The following is an 18,455-nucleotide window of genomic DNA, read 5'->3' on the forward strand; positions in this document are numbered from 1 at the left end:
GGGCAGAGAGAAAGAACTCAGGGGTGCCGAACCCCCGCATGCGGAAGTACCCGGTACCTGCGGCGGGTATCCTCGCCCAGTCGCACACGCGAACCGGCCCAGCAGGTCTCGCCTGCTCCGTCCCGCTGCCTTACTTTACCTTACCTAGGTACCTTAGCAGCCTAGGTACGGAGTATTCTAAGTATACGCTGTACGTCCACTATTAGATACCTTACGCTGTTCCGCTGATTCCCCGAGGAGGGTGCTGCTGTGACCACCACTGAGCAGCCAGTACGAAAGATGCGGAGACTCGGGGAGAGGGTGCGGTGCTCCCCTCCCCTCTTTGTCTAGGCCGCGCAAAGTACCGGGTACCGCATACTTTGCCTTGCGGGAAGGTCGTTCTGGCCCAATTCATCTTGCTCTGCTCTGCTCTGCTCCACACACCTCTCCCACCATCCTCCATCCTCCCATCTTCCCGCAACAGTTACCTACACGCTTCGTTCGTTTCGTGTCTCGCTCTGCTTGTTCTACCTCTTGTTCTCTTCTTCTTTTCCATGTCACTCACTCCCACGTTTGTGTCTCTTCCTTTCTCTTTCTCCCTCTCTCTCTCTCTTACCTAAAGGTAGCTTCCTTTTCGGCCACGCCCCTCCACCCCTCCTTTTCGTCCTCTTATTGTCCGTTGTTGGACAGGAAGTGACACAAATCAAGTTCAAACCCAATCCCAATCGAGGATACCCTCTTCTTTGCCGGCCTCCGCATCTACCGGCGTCTATGTGAGAGGGTGAGAGAAGGAGAGCTGTATCCGTACGTGGATGGGCACTTACATAGGCTTGCGTGCGCCCACCCCCAACTTGTCTTCCTCTCACATACTTGGCTTCTCGCTCGCCTACTCGCCCACCCAACCACCACCACCATCACCAACATCTCAATCCTTCTGACCGGGATTAGTCGTCCAAAACCCACAACCACCATCACACACAACCAGGACAAGGACCAGGACCAGGACCAGGGACCAGACTAAAAATCAACTCTCCTGCATGTCCCGCCCGCTCCTCTCACATATCTCCGTTCACCACTGGCTACCCGGCTCGCACCCGTACGCTGTAGCTTCCCACGTCCCTTTTTACGTCCGTAACTCCCCCCGGAACACCCAGGTAACCCTCGACCGTTCCCAGTTCCTATCCTCTTTGGACCGCATCCTCGACTCTCTTCAACGAATGACCGTCTTGTTTGCTTCGATTTTCATCCCGACAGCCTCTCATAACACCCTCCTTTTCCAAACGCTCGGCCATCGACAAGAATCCGAGATCTGATCACACGGGCGCCCGAACCCCCAACCAACCATCAAATGGATTCTGGGCACTATTCCGCTGCACGTCATGCTGCTGCCGCTGCCGCTGCCGCCGCCGGTGGTGGTGCCGTCTACTCGGCTCAGCCCATGGACCACGCACACGCGCACTCGCAAGCACACGCTCACGCACAAGCACACGCCTACCATCATGGCCACTCTCACTTACAAACACCCGCGCAATCACCCCATGGCCAGCCACAGTATTACTCGATCAATCCCGTGAGCCCAACCGCACAAGGGCCTTCCATGACGAGCCCCCGCGTCCTACCAAACTCTGATCTCATGCCCGGCGCTCACTCACCGGGCTCAGCAACGTCTTCCGCGCCGCACGGCATGACCGGTCTGCCACCCAACCGCCCTTCGTCCCCGGCCGCCTCTGTGTCGGGAGCGCCTAGTCCCGCCTCCAAGCCTATCCGGAGGCGCATGCGCATGATTACGTCCTGCCTTGAGTGCCGGCGCAGGAAGCTCAAGTGCAACAAGTCTCAGCCATGTGTCAACTGCATGAAGTTTTCGCGCGACTGCGTCTACCTTAGCCCCAAGCTCGATGAGGCCAGTCAGCTCCGTCTTACAGAGATCAAGGAGAAGGTCGGATCACTGGAGCGCCAGTTGGAGCGCGATGTCGCCAAAACGTCCCGAGCCGCCCAGCAGCAAGCCATCCTCGCCGACGATGTCGAGGACGACTTCGCCGAGGAGCGCGATCTAGAGCCGACAGATATGACGGCTCTCGATGTCACGTACGAAGAAGACGCAGACGGAACCGACGATCTCATTGACCTGGGAGTACAAGTTGGTCGCATGCGTATCACAGAGCGCATCGGTGGCCTATCCAGACCAAGAATAGCCGAAGAGGTGCGTCCGATTCTACTTTTACTTTCCATGAAACAAATCCCAGATTGTAATCATCTGTCTCGAGTTGGCGATTTTCTAACGCAATAGTCAGATCTCGGCCGGCATATCTGGCCCGGGGGGTCCTCCGGGGGGTCCGCCTCCGGGTGGCCCGATGGGTGGCCCGATGGGTGGCATGGGAGGAATGATGGCCATGATGGGCGGTAGGGGCATGGGCGGGGCCGGACGAGGCGGGCCGCCCCGTGGTGGACCGCCTCCTGGGTATCCCGGCTTTGGTGGTCCACCACCCGGCATGGATGCCATGTCTGTCGTGAGCGGAAGCTCTGGTGACTCGATCCCCGACTTTTTGAGGCCTGGCGAATCCTACATCCCCCCCTCGAGTGGCTTCTTCTTTGGACACACCCCCGAGGCCCTCTCTCTTGATAGGAGATTACCTCAAAAGGAGGCTGCTGACCGACTCACGCAACAATACTTTGCAGCGGTTCACCCCATTGCACGATGTGTCCACAGACCGTCCTTTGAGGCTGAGTATGTGAACTTCTGGGATGAAGTCTACAGCAATATTGAACCCAGGGCCTCTACACAAGCCGTCATGTTTGCGGCTTGGTTCAGTGCCGCGGTGAGTATGGACGATCCGACAGTAAGGACGTTGTTTGGCGTCACCAAAGCCAACTTGATCGACCGAATGAAGACCGAGACAGAGAGAGCTCTCGGAAAGGCCAATTTCCTACGCACAACTAGAGTGGAAACTATGCAGGCTTTCATCATGTATATGGTACGTTGCGCCTGTTTGTTTGTGTTTCAGCATGTTCGTGACTGACATCAACCACAGCTCCCTCTCTGCAGAGCCGAGGTATCTCGAGCTCACTCTGTTCTTGTCGGTGCAGCTGTCAGGATGGCCGAGTGTATGGGCTTGCACAGAGACGGAGAGACATACGGACTGAATCCTCTGGACACTCACGTTCGTAGACTCATCTGGCATCAACTCTGCTTCCTCGATATTCGCACCTGCGAAGCGCAAGGCCCCAGGCCGGCTATCAGGAGGGAAGATTACGACACCAAGCTCCCGCTCAACTGTGAAGAAGAAGACTTTTACGCCGCCGGACCACCCCCTGAGCCCGCAGACGTGTGGACCTCTTCTTTACTATCAGCGATTCGGACCGAGTGCAACGAGATGATGCGCGTAATCTGGCTGGACCGCCGCAGGCTCGAAACACGCAAAACGACACTCACTGCGGTTCTCCAGAAGATTGAAAACTTTAGGCGGCGAATGGTGGAAAAGTACGAACATTTGCTCGATGGCGAGATCCCTATTCAACGCTACGCGAAGTTGGTCATGAATTTGCTCCTCTACCGCTTACACGTCATGATCCTTCACCCCTACCACGCCAACGCCAACAGTCCCATGACCCACCGCCTCAACAACCTACTCGTCACCTCTGGCATCATGATCATTGAGATCTCGATACAGCTTGAGAACGACCCGCAATTCCGAGACTGGGCCTGGTATTTAGGCGCCTACCAACAATTCCAGATTGCTCTGCTCTTGGCCACTGAGATCTACTACAGACCGCAGAATAGGGAGGCCGACCGTATCTGGGCTTGCCTGGATTACGTCTTCGGCACAGACCGGACTCTACCGCCTGAGATGAAGGGCTTGCAGATTTTGGGTGAGATCATGAGCAAAATGGCAACATACCAGGGCATGCGCAAGATGCGTGCGCCAACAGGAACCTCTCGAGCACCGCTGAACAAGACGGCCGTCAACGTGAGAAACGAAAACCAGGGGGGACAAAACGCCCAGCAGCCACATCCCGGACAGGGCATGCCGATGGGCTTCAAAGCAGAGCCTGGCATGGGTGGTCCTGGTATGCAACAATCTTCACCCATGAGCGGCATGGGGTCACCGGGAATGGCGTCTCCGCCCAACGCTCAGATGCAAGGTCCGCCTCCAGGCATCGTCTTTGCGGGCGTTTCAAACGGCGAGGCCATCTGGAGCATGCCACCTGTAAACGCGGACAGTCCGGAGAGTGTCAGCGACGGGGCTAGTATGGGTGGTCACAGGCCCTCGCAACCGATGAATATGATGAACCCTCTCGAGAGTGTAGACTGGGTAAGTCCATCTCGTGCCGCAACACAAGTGATTCGCAATTTGCTGACTGTTTATCTCTCTCCAGGATATCATCAACGGTCTATTCCCTCATGATCCTAGCACGGGCGAACTGAACATTGCCGGCTACAACGACCCAACGCTCGGGTTGGTGAACGGGTTCCACTGGGCTCAACGATGAGCGTTAATATAAGAGGGCATATTCCTTGCTGTTTATGCTTATTTTCCTGCTTCAATGTATTCGACCATTTGCGCGACCACGTTCGATGCGTTGGAAAGCTACTGCTTGCTAGCTGCTGGAGCTCAAAAGATCCCACGATACCACGGCTATTTTGATTTACGCCTGTTTGGTTTGATTTATGCGTAACGCGGAGTTTGATGGGGGCGAAGTCTTCCACAAGGGGAGAAAAGTTTCACGAATGGGAAGACATCCCTTGATCACGAGTGTTAATAGAGGAGGACTAGCAATGGAGGATGGTTGTACTAATGGTTCACCATGAACGACTGAAATGCCTAGAGGGAGTTTAGTGGGGGGATGATGTAGGTGATGTGTTTGCATGAGGCAGAGCGTAATAGAAGTCATCTCTTACAGGAGCCAAATCTTCTCTACCAGGACAGTCAGTTTACTTGACATTGGAACTCACTAATTTATGTCCAATCGTTGGAGCAAAAGGGAATCAACCGATACAGCACAAACTGCAACGGGAACTTTCTTCATGATTGGGTGAGATCAAATAATGTGAAATATGAAATAGTAGTAACCCAAGAGGTATCGTCGTGCACTTTGCAATAATGAAAAAAACAAAACAAAAAAAACACAAGCCAGTCTTTTAGCCTTTCCTTCCCTGCCCGTCCGTCCCATTCTGTCCCCTCTCCCAATGTGCCAGAACAATGGGAATATTTCGTAAACGTCGTAATCTGGAGTTTGTTCTTGTTTGTTTGGTATCCCCGTTTCCCTTGACACCAATGTACTTAATCGTCCCATATAATGTACTGTCCCACAACCCGTTCTCCGGGACCTCCACCCGTGCCATTACATCTATACCACACCCATCTTTTCCCTTCGCATATTACTTTCTCTCTTCTCTCTCACACATAGGCATGGTACTCATCGCCAAGGCAAGCTCCTTTATCGCAAGTTGGAGGCTTGCTCGGGCAAGAAAGTACCCATGCTTAGATCGCTGCGCGTGGCCGCCGTCTGCCCGCTGAGCGACGCACCGCCAGCGTCGCTCCCGGGCGTAAACAGCCTAACGGACTTGCCCTTGGGCCGAGCCACCAGCACCTGGGCAGGACACACAACAATCTCGTCGTCATTGTTACCACCGTCGTCGCCCTTCTTGACGACGAGCGGGAACAAGACGATACGCACAACGGCGCTCTGGGCCTCGAGGGCCTCGTTGGTAGCAGACTTGTCGGCGCTGCGCTCGTTCATGAGTGCCGCGTTGAACGTGACAGTCTCGGCGAGCTCGCCGTCGGCGTCGTATTCTGGTTGCAGCGGCGGGAGCATCATGTACTCGGCGCGCTGGGTGCGCATCTCGATGGAGAGGTCGACGGCCTCCCGCATCACGCGGCGCAGCTGTGATTGGATCTGGTCCTCCAGGTTGGAAGGGGGAGGGAGGACCCTGGACAGCGTTTGGAAGATGGCTTGGACCACGGCCTCAGTGTCGAGGTCGCGCTGGTGCTTGAAGCTGGGGCGCTTGGAGAGCAGCGTCAGGGTGACGGCGCGCCATTGTCGGACGGCCGGGGGAGGGCCGACCTCGGTAAGCAACTTTTCCAGCGACTTGAGCTTTTGTCGCTGCTCGCGGTCCATGCCAAAGAGGTAACGAGTAAACACAAACTCCCAAATCATGTTCATCGTCATGGACATGAACACATCTCGGCGCCTAACACGGTCGCCGAGGTAAGTGTCCACGTCGGTGCCATCAAGGATGGCGTTGTCGAGACGGTCAATGACTTTTTCGTCATTGATCTCGTTTGTCTTGCGGCAGGCGCGCATGTCAGAGAACTTTGAGAAGCGCAGAACCCACTGTTGTACGTGAGAGCAGAGCTGCTGACATCTGTGGTCAAAGTGGTCGACATCCTTGACATTGAGGAAGTCGCTGTCAGCGCCCTTGGATGCCAGGATCTGGCGCTGCATCTGTCGGATCTTGTCCTTGGCCGCATCGAGCTCAGAGCGTAGGCGGCCAATCTCGGCATCCTTTTGAAGGAGTGACTCCTGGAAGTGGTTGTGCTCGGTGCGCGCTTGCTCCAATTGCCGGGAGGCATCAGAGTGCTGGGTCTCCAATGATCGGTATCGCTCATTGTGTTGGGCAGCAAGTTGGGTATTGGCGCTGTTCAAGCCTTCATTGACCTCTGTCAATCGGGCAACCTCCTTTTGTAGAAATTCGAGCGACTGCTTGAGAACGTCGATTTCGGCATCGCGCTCTGCCAGAATGCCAGAGGCTCTGTTGCTGTTGTGGGTATCGGTCTGGGATCGGGCGTCTGTGAGCATCCGGTTCTCCGCCATCAATTGTTCGACACGGGACTCGAGCTCGAGGACTTGCATGCTCTGGCGACGCCGCATGCTGTGTGGACGGGTAGGCGATCGGGGAGAGCCGATGCGGCCTTCACCGAATCCATCCTACGATTGAAGGTCAGTCAAAGTTCGTCGTGTCGGTGGCTGGAGATGCTATCACAAGCGCTTCCAGCAAAAACAAACACCACCTGGGAATCGCAGGCGGTGAGGCAATCAAGCAGGTAGGGAGAAATATTAGATAAAAAAATGTGCGTTACTTACGAAGACGTCGGCCATGTCCTTGGTACGGACACGACCTTCGTTGGCGACGGGGGTGTTGGAGGAGCTGGTCCGGTCCTTGGGGTCCTTGTTGAGGTCAAGCTGACTTCGTTGGCTGATGGATCGCAAGTCTCCGCTTACACGCCTGTCGACCCGGCGAAGAGGCGGGGTGGCAGTGCCTGATCGTTGGATGCCTGGGCTCTCAGGCCGGAACTTGAGTGGTTCTGGCGTTAGCGCCCCAGTGGCCCGCCGGTGCCGTGACAGGCTGCTGTTGGACATGGACCTGCGCGCTATAGGCTCTGTAGGTGCTGGCGACTGCAGCCGTGCGACCCTGTCGGAAACGCTGCGATTACCTGGTGGCGGAGTGCTGCGCGGTGACGAGACTGTGCTGCTGATTGCTGCACCAGCCAAGGCAGCCGACGCCAGGTCCTGATACTTGTTTCTTCGTCTCTCAAGCTCTGGGCTGATGCCCCGTTTGTGCTTCTGCGGCTCTGGAGTCAATTCCCTTCCTGCAGGTTCCCGCAGTACGGGTGTCCTGGAAAGTGGGTGATCGCGAGCCTCTCCCTCGATCAGTGATGTCTTCTCCGGCGACCTTGCTCTCTCCAGCTCTCTAGATCGTCGTCTTTCGCTTCTGTGAACCCTCAACTCCGGAGTCCGTTGTCCATCGCGGCCTGGTGATCTTTGCTCTTGCCAGTCGCGAAGATGAACTCCGCTGTCTCGTTGCTCCTCATTGTCGAAACCTGCTCTTCTGAAAGGGTGAGGCGAGCTGGGTACAAACCCGCTGTCTCGGGTTGGGTCAGGTGAGCCCGTGGTTGTGCGAGAAGCAGGTCTGTACAACAATCGAGGTTCGATATCGCTTCCATCGTGACCCTCCTCCTGAACAGGCGGCAAGATGCTCGGCACCGGGCTCCGGAAACCGCTCATCTCAAAGGTCCGCTCAGGGCTCTTTGGTGAACGTCCAACGAATAGGTCGCGACGGGCCTCAGCCTCGAAACCACGATCGACTGCTTCATCCATATCGCTGACCATGGTGCTTGTCATGGGTGAGCTGGTAGCCCGGCTCAATGAGCGTTGTTGTGTCGTGATGTTGGCAGGCTCGCTCACTTGCTCTGTTCCGATTTCTCTGCCAAGAATCGGGCTCTCAATGTTGTCATCTTGAGCCCTCTCCTTGAGCGGTGCTGTGAGACTCAGAATGTCCTTGGCCTTTTCCTCCTCCTGTGACCTTCCTTTCAATATGTCTTCTACCAAGCCTCGAGATACTGGAGACGCGCTGGGCTCTTGTTCATGGATGATAGTCTCCTGTGCTTGAATGGGGACGCCCTCCTGTTGCTGAAGCGAGGGACCAAAAACGTCGTCCGCCATCATGCTTGTTCTTGTCGATTGCTCAGGTAGCTGGTCATCGGCCACATCCTCACCACCGCCCCAAAAGCCTTCCACCTCTTTGCTTGCAATCTCGCTGACATGTTTCCTATCGGCACCTTCCCAGAGAGAAGGATCATCAAACATGTCTTCCTCTTGTGCCGCGCGCTTGTCTTCGTACTTGGACTTCTTTCCCTTCTTCTTCTTCTTACCGCTGCTCGATTTGCTAGCAAGGGCTGCTGCACTGGCCGCCAGTGCTGCTGCCCCGACCGCGGCGCCAATGCCTGGTGACTCGGGTGCCTTCCTCTCTGGTGTGATTGGCTGAACAGATCCTTCTGGCTTATGGTCATACTTGTGCTCCATGTACGAAGCAGCGATGTCTAGGGATGCAGCTGGTTCTGGTTCCCGAGGAGGCTCATCTTTGCCTGCGCTTGATCCAGTAATATCCTTTTCACGAGGTAGATCAGCTTCCGGGGTAGGGAGCTCATCCTCAATCTTGCTGATGCCCGCAGCTGGAGTCTCGCGGTCATCAAAGTACGCAGCAGCAACATCCCTAGAGCTGACAATCGGCTCGGGGAGGAGAGTGTCGGATAACTCTCTCGTCTTCATCTTCTTGCGCTTGTTTGGCTGATCGAAGGGCAGTTCATGAACGACGTTGCTGGTCTCCTGTGCGGGAGTGAGATCGATGTCTACTGACTTGTTCGAAGTAGGGGACGAGACATTAACACCAACAGACTCGGGAACTATGCCTGCAGGTGACTCGATGGCTGATGCGGTTTCTGGAGGCGGTGGCGCTGAAGGACTTCGAGTGATTTCGCGAGGTGCACTGTCGAAATACTCAACCGTGTCTTTCGTATCTTCAGTTCGGCTAGGTCCAGGCACAATCGTTTCTTGTTCAGACTCAAAGTTGGCGCTAATGGGAGAGCGGTCCAGTGAAATTGACTGCTTCTTGCCCTTCTTGTTTTTCTTCGATTTTTTGGTGACGGGAATGTCCCATTCATCATCACCAGCAACGACGGGCTGAGTTGTTGACTCTGCTTCGAGCATCACCGCTGTCTGATAACCTGGATCTTCCAGAGAAATAGAGCTCTTCGCAACATCAGTCTCGGCAGCGGTGTCTGGGAGGTTCTTTGACGTCCCCAATGCGGTGAAGTCGCCTTCAGTAAAGACTGGGGCGCTGGTCTGCTCCTCAACGATTGTTTCTGGCTCATCCGCAAAGGATAGTCTCTTGGTCTTCTTCTTGTCCTTCTTAGACTTCTTGGAGACGAACTCCTCCGCAATGGGTTCTTGCGGCGCAACGTCAACGACTTCAGGCTCCTGAAGGACCCCCCGAGGGACAACCCCAGGCCCCGGCTCGGCAAAGGCGGCTTGCCCAGAAGCTTCGGTGGTCTCGAGGATGGGCGTGGCCGGCTCCTCAAACTGCACCTGGCTGGCGCGCTTCTTCTTGTCTTTCTTAGACTTCTTGATGACGAAGGTCTCCTCAGGTTCCTCAGGGATTGCACTTTCACGGACATCTGGTGCGCTCGTTGCCTCCATGGAGCGCTTGTTGTCCTGCTCAGTCACATCCATTGGGGCGCTAGGCAAGACTCCATCCACCCGGTCAGCAGAGACCGTCTCAACACCGACAACCTGATGCGGCGTAGATTCAGCAGCCGGTGTGTCGTCGGAGATTGTCTGGACTTGATTGAGATCTTCATGGCGTTCAGGTTCCATGATGTCCACCATTTGGGGGCCAGCTGAGGCGTCGAGAGTGGGCAGGGATTGAGGCAATGAAGTGGAATCGAGGGATCTGTCTGTTGTGAGATCATCCCTTGTGAAGGCTGGCTTGTCGCTCGAAGCATGGTCCTCATGTCGCGAGATATCTTCCACTGGAAGAGGCTGTTGATCTAAAGCTCGCTCGGTTTCTTGCTGCTCCGTTGACTCAAGCTTAGGTGTTGCCGTACCAGAAGCCAGGGGCGACTCGAGTTCGGCATCGTCGAATGCCAGGCTCTGTCGCTTCTTCTTTTTCTTGTCCTTCTTGCTCTTCTTCGCAGGCATGAAATCGTCGAGATCAGCAGGGGCTGCGGCCTCTGGCTCGGCCACGACGTTGGAACTTTCGACTGAACGGACTTGATCAGAAGCACCCTCGGGCAAGCTCTCGGCTGCGATGGGAGCGACGGTTTCTTGCTCAGTCCGAGGTGCAGCGCCAGATTGGCTGTTCAGCGCTTCTGGCTTGGGTTGGAGGTCCAGAGTGGTCGTTGGCACGTCTGACTCTGCAACATGTCTTGGCTGGGCGTCTTGGGAGTGGACAGTTGTGGGCTCAGTCTCCGGAATCACTGAAGCCGACTCCTCAGTAGGCAGGGCTGTTTCCTCCACAGGCTCGACGGCCAAGCTCTCCAAGATGGGTTCTGTAGTGCTTGACTCTTTGACAGAATCGATGGCAGTGTGTTCTAAGGTGGCCACTTGCTTCTCAGCAGTTGAAGGGGGGGTTTCAGGATCGGTCAAGATAGACGTCCTCTTCTTCTTGTCTTTCTTAGACTTCTTGACTGTTAACTCTGACGGCTCCTCGGCAGTCTTCTCAGGCTCAGGCTCGATAGATTTCGAAGCTGATGGCTCAGGCTGGTTCTCGGCCAAGAGTGCAGGAGAAGGTTGTTGTAGGTCTGTCACCAACTGTTCGTGTGAGACATCCTGTAATGACGAAGGCTGTGCTACCTCTTGAGCTGGTACTTGTGCAGAGTCAGCCTCAAGTGGCGCTTCCATTAAGGCCTCAGCAAGGGGGATATCTGATGCCGTCTTGTTATCAGAGGTCAGGGACCTGTCGGTAGTTGTGGCATCGTCAACATGTGCTACTTCCTTCTTGTTGTCTTCGACAGTGGTCCCCATCGGGGTCTCGGTCCCAGATGCAAGATCGAAATCTTCCTCGGCCATAGACCCCTTCTTTTTCTTCTTGTCCTTCTTAGATTTCTTGACGGGCGCGTTCTCTGGCCATTCTTCGTCAACCTGTGCGTTGATTGGAAGCTGGGAGTCCTCAACAATGGAATCTTCATCGATGGCAGTCTCCAGTTGAGCCGAGGGCATCTGCGCTGGTGCGAGAGTGTCCGCTACGGAACGGTCCTCCACCTCTTGAATTGGGGCGGAGGTTGGCTCAGCCGAGGGTAAGTTGGCCTCTGTAAGAGTCTCGACCGGCTCGACAGAGACATTGGGCAGCTGCATTTGCTGACTCTCAGCTTCGAGTACCTCAGCTGGGGTGAGAGCTCCCGATGTGATCCCAATGTCATCCTGAACCTTGCCCTTCTTCTTTTTCGTGTCTTTCTTTGACTTCTTCTGGAAGGCTGGAAATTCGTCGTCGATGTTTGGAATCTCGGCGGAAGCCTCAACAGGGGTCTCGAAGGGAGCCACAGCGGCAATCTCAGCGGAAGAGTCTGCAACTGGAGCTGAAGTAACATCTGTATCAATGGTCGGCAACTCTGCGGTTGCTGAGTGCACCTCCTCGGCCTCACTGACAGCAGAAGGGAGCTCGTTTTCCACCTTTGCCGTCTCTCTGGCGTCTGCAGTCACGGCATCTGCTTGGGGTTCCGAGATGTCTACCGAGGTTTCTTTGGTCGATTCGGTTGGGTCAGATGCATGAACATCGGTGGTAGCGGCGGCTGGTGCTCCTTGAACATCGGGAGTAGACACATCAAGGGGATCTGAAGGCTCCAAGGCGGTGAGTGTTGCCGTTCCAGAGAGGGGGTTCGAGTCGTCTTGAAGCTTGCCCTTTTTCTTCTTTTTCTTATCCTTCTTGGACAGCTTCGGGAATGAGTCGTCCTCCACAGGCTTAGAAGACTCCTGGGCAGCAGAAATATCGGCATCCAGGTGAGGCTCGTCTGTTGCCACTGCTTCGATGACCTCTTTGGCTGGCTCCTCAATAGGTGCTTTGGGGCTCTCAAGATGCATCGATCGATCGGCAGATTGCTCAATTGTGGCTGGTGTAGAAGGCTCCTCTGCTGCCACATCTGTGCGCTCGGTAGCTACAGGAGGATTGCTCGGCAGAGGCACTGAGATTGTCTCGGCAACAGCCTCGATAGAAGGCTCTGCGGCAGGTTCGTTTGCTTGGGCGGTAGTCTCAATCGAAAGGCCGGATTCGACGATTTCCGAAACCTTGCCCTTCTTCTTCTTATCTTTCTTCGCCTTCTTCTCGATTATCGGGAACTCGTCATCGACATTGACATCCGGGATTGCGGAAGTATCGACCTGGTTCTCAGCCTTTTCTGGCGCCTGATTCACATCGCGAAGCTCGGGACCAACATCCCTAGGAGCTTCCTCAGACGTCGCGGCAGTCTCTGCTTCAGATGCGGGTGGTTGCTCGGATGAGATGTCTGCCTTGTCCTCTGCAGCCTTGTCGTGGTGGACATCTTTGACTTCAGCTACGATGACTCCGGCGGCGGCTGCAGCAGTAGCAGCTGCTGCCATTTCGGCCATCTTCTTCTTCTTCTGTTTCTTATTCATGCCCTTGAAAGGGTCCTCCTCGACATTAGGTGATGCCGGCTCGGATTTGTTGTTGGGCTTCTCTTCGGCAGCTGCCTCTGCAGAAGTCTCTTCGACGATCTTGCTCTCAGCTGCCACCTCCTCGGGCTTCTCTTCAGGGACCTGTGGAGCTTCAGTAGTGGCAGGCTCGGAAACCGTAGTGGCTGCAGCCAACTTTGCAGCAGCGGCCATTTCGGCCATCTTTTTCTTTCTCTGCTTCTTGTTCATGCCCTTGAAGGGGTCCTCCTCGTCCTGAGCCTCGTCCTGAGCCTCGTCCTGAGCCTCGTCCTGAGCCTCGTCCTGAGCCTCGTCCTGGGGCACCTCTTGGACAGGCGCATCTTCGACAGCCTTCTCATCGGTGGATTTGTCGGCAAGAGTCGACTCCTCGGCAGGTGGGGTTTGAGCAGGCATCTCTTCAACAGCTACATCCGTAGGTATCTCATCGGCAACCTTGTCTTCACCAACTATCTGCTCAACTGCCTTTTCTTCGGCCTCAGAAGCGGCCATTGCAGCCATTTTCTTCTTCTTTTCCTTTTTGCTCAGGCCAGCGAAAGGATCCTCTTCGACTTGAGGCTGCTCGAGCTCCGGTTCAGGCACGAACTTCGACTCAGCTGCAGCCTCCTTGGCAGCAGACGCCTCAACAACACGCTCCTCGTCGACAAGCTTGGCTGGAGCAGGCTCAAAAGGTACTCGTTGGGCCTCCGAGACAGTCTCACCAGCGGCAGCAGCTTCGGCAGCCTTGGCGGCGGCAGCCATCTCGGCCATCTTCTTCTTCTTTTGTTTCTTGTTCATACCCTTGAAAGGGTCTTCGTCTGCCTTGGCTGGCTCTGGTACTGCCTCTGACACAACTTCTGGTTCCGCCGCGCGTTCGAGCTCCACGGCGGACTGCTCCTCGGCCGGCGTCTCAATCGTAGTCTTGTCAGAAGTCATCTCTTCGACAGGCGCCTTGTCCTTGGTGGTAGTTTCCGGCCCGGGCGTGTCGTCTGTGGAATGTGTCTCGATGGGGATCTCATCGGCAGACTTCTCATCGGCCGGCTTCTCAACGGCAGGCTCCTTCTCAGTAAGCCCCTTCTCGGTGGAGGTTCTCTCAGCAAGCAAGTCCTCTGTGGGGTGCGCCTCGACAGGCTTCTCAGCGGCAGCGCTGTCCTCTGTGGGCTTCTCGGCTTCGACAGCCTCGACAGTGGCGGCAGCCTCAGCAGCCTCAGCGGCCGCCTTCATCTCGGCCAGCTTCTTCTTCTTCTTTTCCTTCTTATTCATACCCTTGAACGGATCCTCTTCAGACTTCGTCGACTCTGGTGTTACCTCTGGCGTCTTGAATTCATCTGCGGTTTGCGGCTCTGGCGCAGAAGGTCCCTCGGCAGCGGTTTCCTCAGTAGGTTGCGCCTCTGGCGGGGTCTCAAGAGTAGCAGGCGTGGAGTCGACGATCTGTTGCTCGGCGGCAGGCGTGGATTCCTGAGCAGCGGCTTCAGTAGCAACGGCCAGTGCGGCAGCAGCAGCGGCCATCTCTGCCTTCTTCTTTTTCTTCTGCTTGTTGCTCATGCCTTTGAAGGGATCCTCCTCGACCTTGGGCTGCTCAAATTCTAGAGGCGCCGTCTCTTCGATACCCTTTTCTTGCTCAGGCTCTACTTTGACAGATACCTCCGTTTGCTGCTCGGGAATCTCAGTCGTGACTATGGGCTCTTCCGCGATGTCCTTCGGTTGGGCGATCACCTCATCACCAAGAACGACTGCTTCTTCGCGAGCTTCCTCCACCTGCGATGTGGGTATCGATTCAGGCGTGATTTCTGCCCCTGGAGCAGGAGAATCCTCCAGAATATCTGGCGCGGTGTCCTTCTTGCTCTTCTTCTTGTCCTTCTTCGATTTTTTCGAGGTAGTAAGCTCTTCCTCCGCAGTAGTCGGCGTCTGGTTCTCAGAGATGGGATTCTCAGATACAACAGCTGGTGAATCAGTGTTTGCCGCTGCCTCAAGTGGGGTGGCCACCTCCTCCACGGCTTTGGACCTTGACTCCTCTGCGGCTGGTATCACAGCAGGCGTTGTTGACGTCTCAGAAGACTGCGGCGCATCTGACAGGCCAATCTCCTCTGCCACGAGCTGCGGTTCCGGGGTGGCTGGCGGCTCATCTTGGGTGTCGGAAGCAAGACCCTTCTTCTTCTTCTTATCCTTCTTGGACTTCTTGGTGACAGCTGGAAACTCTTCCTCTGCAAGTGGAGTGGTATTATCTGCAGGTGTCTCGAGCGTTGCTGGAGAAGAATCAGTTTGGCCGGAATGCTCTGATGGCAGTTCTTGCTTGACTTCGGATTCTTCAGCCGTAGGGGCAGAGGAGGCTCCTGCTTCCAGGTCGGTAGGCTGCAAAGTTGCTGGTGAGTCCTGGGCCGGTGGTGCTTCCTGAGACTTCGAAGTCGAGTCGTGCTGAGCATCGGCCTTTAACGGGCTTTTGGACGCTGGCTCTGATAAAGCTTGCACATCTTCAGATGGCATTTGTGCTGCGTCGCCAAGCAAAAGGGCGCTGTGAGGTGAAGCAGAGGAAGATTCCTCTAGCGGAGTCTCCGGTTGGGGAAGTTCCTGGCTGTCATCTAATGAAAGACTTTGCTGCTTCTTCTTCTTTTTCTTGTCCTTCTTGCTCTTCTTCGTCGGCTCAAAGTCATTGATGTCAGCCTCTGCTGGTTCAGCTGGAAGCTCATCCTTTGTCGTTGGCTGTGGTGAACTTTGGACTTCATCTGATGTGCTTTCCGCCGGGGCTTGAACCTCTTCGCTTTGCTTGGGCTCTGCACTCTCCGGGGTGTTCGCAGACTCCTCTGTTGACTTGTGGTCGCCAGCATCATCGCCCTTGGAGGCTTCGTTTACTGAAGACTGTAAAGGCGCTGCAGGCTCGGCGGTATTATCGCGCGTTTCAGGCGCAGGCGAAGGCTCGGTGTTCTGCTCTTCCCCTGCAGCAGATGCCTGAGCTGCAGCCTTCTTCTTCTTGTCTTTTTTACTCTTCTTGCCAGCTGGTTGAATTGCCCATTCATCCTCGCCAGCCTCAATTGCTTCTCTTACGGTGGTTGCTTCCGGGGCGTCCGTGATATCCGGCCCCGCCTGCTCCGGTGCTTGGACTGGTTCGTCAACGGCCCTGACAGCCGGGGCTCCGTCGTCCACCATCGGTGACTTGAGATTTTGGGCATCATCCTGAGAAATTGGTTCAGATGTTGCAGCCTTGGTCTTCTTCTTGCTGCTCTTCTTTTCCTTCTTGGACATCTTGCTCGAGCTTGAGGGCTCAGAAACAACGTCGTCTCCCTGACCGACTTGTGTCTCGGTCTGTTGGGGGTCGTGAGTGGTACTCGGGTCCCCTGCTGGTTCAAGGCCGGGAAGAGTCTCCGAAAGCGGCTCTAGTTGCGGCTCCGGCAAGATCGGTTGACCCAAAGATTCCGATAGATCTGACTGACCCGAGAATCCAACATTGGCGGCGAGAGAATCGAATTCGTCTCTCTGGTCCTTCTTTTCTTCTTCCTTCTTTTCGACGTCTGAAATTTTGTCTAGTTGTTGAACGTCTTGCAGAAGGGTCTCGGTCTCGGCAGTAGAGTCAGTAATCCCCGCGTCAGATTTTTTGCCAACCTCCAATGATGTCTGACTGGGTACCTGTCCCTCCTGTGTGCCCTGTCCTAGAGGTTGGGGGATCGCCGTGTTTGTGTCTTGGTTCGCCAAGGCTGTGACCGGGGGTTGAAGTGGGTCTCCAGCCTCCAGACGCTCCAGGGCCGAGTCGGTGAGGGCCGGTCCCACGGCTTGGGCATCCGCTATCCGCCAGTTTTGCGTGTTCTCCAGTAATTTGTCGTCAATCGGCTCCACACCCGCATGCAGGCCGGGGTCCTGGCTGCCGACCTCTCCCGTTTGAGCGTTGGATCCCGCTGATGGTTCGTCAATGGTGTCAGGGCGGCCCGCAGCTTCGGGGTCCGATGTAGCACCAGCCTGGGCCCTAGCCACCTGCTCCGCGTCTACCTCGTGCTTCCGCTCTAATGTCTCACCGCCCTTCTCGTTGGCCACTTCAGCGCCGCCTTCACTGGAAAAGGCAGGCGTTGAAGGCTCCCGGGTCAGAGAATCCATTGGCTCGCCTGCAACTCCCCGCGTGGTTGTGTTCAGCCCAGTAGATGACGGAACATCATCGCTGGGGTTCGCGGTTGTGTCTTGCAGTGTGGGCAGGGCCTCCTCACTGGGCTCGCCTGCAGGGTGCACTTGTGCTTGGCCATCAGAGTCGAGATCCTTCTCCGCCACATATGTGGCTGTTTGTTGGTCGACGTCCTCGTCTAAACCTTGCGAGGTCGGAACATCGCCTGGACTGCCTGCTTCGGGCAACTTCCCTGCCCTTGACGCATCCTGAACCGAGCTTGGCTCGACTGCGGAAGATGCCTCAGATATGGAGTCGCTTTCGGTGTTGCTTGCCGTCTCCAAGCCGTTGTCATCTTCATGAGGTATTTCAGGCTCAGGCTCAACAATGGTCGAGAAAGACTCCAGTTCAGGTGCCCAGGTCACGGATTTCCTCTTCTTCTTGCCCGCAGTTGTAGCAGTCGGCCACTCAGCCTCTGTCGGCGTGCCTGCTTGCGGGAAGGGGATTTCGTCACTGCTAGGCTCTCCCGATGGAGAGGTCAAATAAGCGGACTGTTCTCTTGTATTCGCTACATCTGCCGAGTTTTCGAGGGAACTCTCCGGGTCCAGGGTGGAAGACTTCTTGCCCTTCTTCTTCTTCTTTCCCTTTTTGGTAACAGTTGGTCCTGGGTCTGCCTCCTCTGAAATCTTGCTGTCCGTAGCGAATTCTCCGCTCGCGGTGGGTTCTTGCGATGATTGCTCCATCTCCCCAATCTTGTCTGAAATGGTCGTGTTGGGGTTTTCAATGTCTGTGACCGTCTTGTCTGTGATCGACTCATCCGTAACCGTCTCGTCCTTAGTATCCTTCTTGTCCGAATCCTTGGTAGCGTCCTCAACAGCTGGCTCCAATGTGGCGGCAGCAGCGAAAGCGGCAGCAGCGGCAGCAGCAGCCTTCTTGGCCTTCTTCTTGCTCTTCTTGGATGATGTTGTCTCGGGTTCAGCCGGAGACTCCGGACCACGATTCTGCTGGTCCTCGGCGAAGGTTTCTTGCGGTTTGGACTCAAGCAAGTCAACTTGGCTGTCAACAAGTGTCGGCTCCTGAGAAGCATTCTCGAAAACCTCGTCTGGGCTAATGGGAGTCGCAGGCCCTTGCGGAGGTGTGAGGAAAGCCTCGTCCTGGCTTTCGGTCATTGTTGGCGTTTGAGGTTCCACTTGAGTTGCCTCCTCTTCAGCAAAATCTGTTGGCTTGGCATCAATTTCCTGCGATTGATCGGCTTTCTGCACGTCAGTCGCAGATGACTTCTCATCAATCGGTGGATTGGATGCGATAGTATCCGCGAGTTCGGCAGGGAGCTCTTCGTCGATGACTGCGGGCAACTGGATGTTCTCTTCGACTGCTTTCTTGTCCTTCTTCTTCTGCTTCTTCGACTTTTTGGAGGACTTGGAGGTCTCCTCGGCCGGAGCTGAAGGAGATGTAGGAGTCTCGGGAGTGTTCG

General features: G+C 55.6%; 4 protein-coding genes across 4 annotated transcripts; 1 reads left to right on the top strand and 3 right to left on the bottom strand.

Moving 5' to 3' along the window:
* Positions 1-399: 399 nt before the first annotated feature.
* BDZ83DRAFT_615373 (uncharacterized protein) lies at positions 400-987 on the bottom strand. The gene has a single exon (XM_060507891.1). It carries the CDS (start codon positions 949-951, stop codon positions 739-741), a length of 213 nt encoding a protein of 70 aa, XP_060366801.1. The 5' UTR covers positions 952-987; the 3' UTR covers positions 400-738.
* A 340-nt stretch (positions 988-1,327) lies between these two features.
* On the top strand, positions 1,328-4,467 carry BDZ83DRAFT_750663 (fungal-specific transcription factor domain-containing protein; the record flags this gene model as incomplete). Its single annotated transcript, XM_060513946.1, has 4 exons — positions 1,328-2,179; positions 2,271-2,951; positions 3,009-4,289; positions 4,354-4,467. The coding sequence occupies 4 exons, from the start codon at positions 1,328-1,330 to the stop codon at positions 4,465-4,467; spliced, it is 2,928 nt and encodes a 975-aa protein (XP_060366802.1).
* A 675-nt stretch (positions 4,468-5,142) lies between these two features.
* BDZ83DRAFT_253218 (uncharacterized protein) lies at positions 5,143-7,049 on the bottom strand. Its single transcript, XM_060501944.1, has 2 exons — positions 6,962-7,049; positions 5,143-6,906 (listed from the first exon to the last, which is right to left on the bottom strand). The coding sequence occupies exon 2, from the start codon at positions 6,847-6,849 to the stop codon at positions 5,416-5,418; it is 1,434 nt and encodes a 477-aa protein (XP_060366803.1). The 5' UTR covers positions 6,850-6,906; positions 6,962-7,049; the 3' UTR covers positions 5,143-5,415.
* Positions 7,050-16,242: 9,193 nt separating this feature from the next.
* On the bottom strand, positions 16,243-18,150 carry BDZ83DRAFT_531679 (uncharacterized protein; the record flags this gene model as incomplete). Its single annotated transcript, XM_060503327.1, has 2 exons — positions 16,243-16,784; positions 16,902-18,150. Coding segments are annotated over 2 exons (1,791 nt in total), but the record flags the coding sequence as incomplete, so codon positions are not given.
* Between the last annotated feature and the right edge of the window lie 305 nt (positions 18,151-18,455).

The sequence above is a fragment of the Colletotrichum acutatum genome (genome assembly GCF_030867785.1).
Source record: "Colletotrichum acutatum strain CBS 112980 chromosome Unknown BDZ83scaffold_30, whole genome shotgun sequence".
In the NCBI taxonomy this organism is placed as follows: Eukaryota; Fungi; Ascomycota; class Sordariomycetes; order Glomerellales; family Glomerellaceae; genus Colletotrichum; species Colletotrichum acutatum.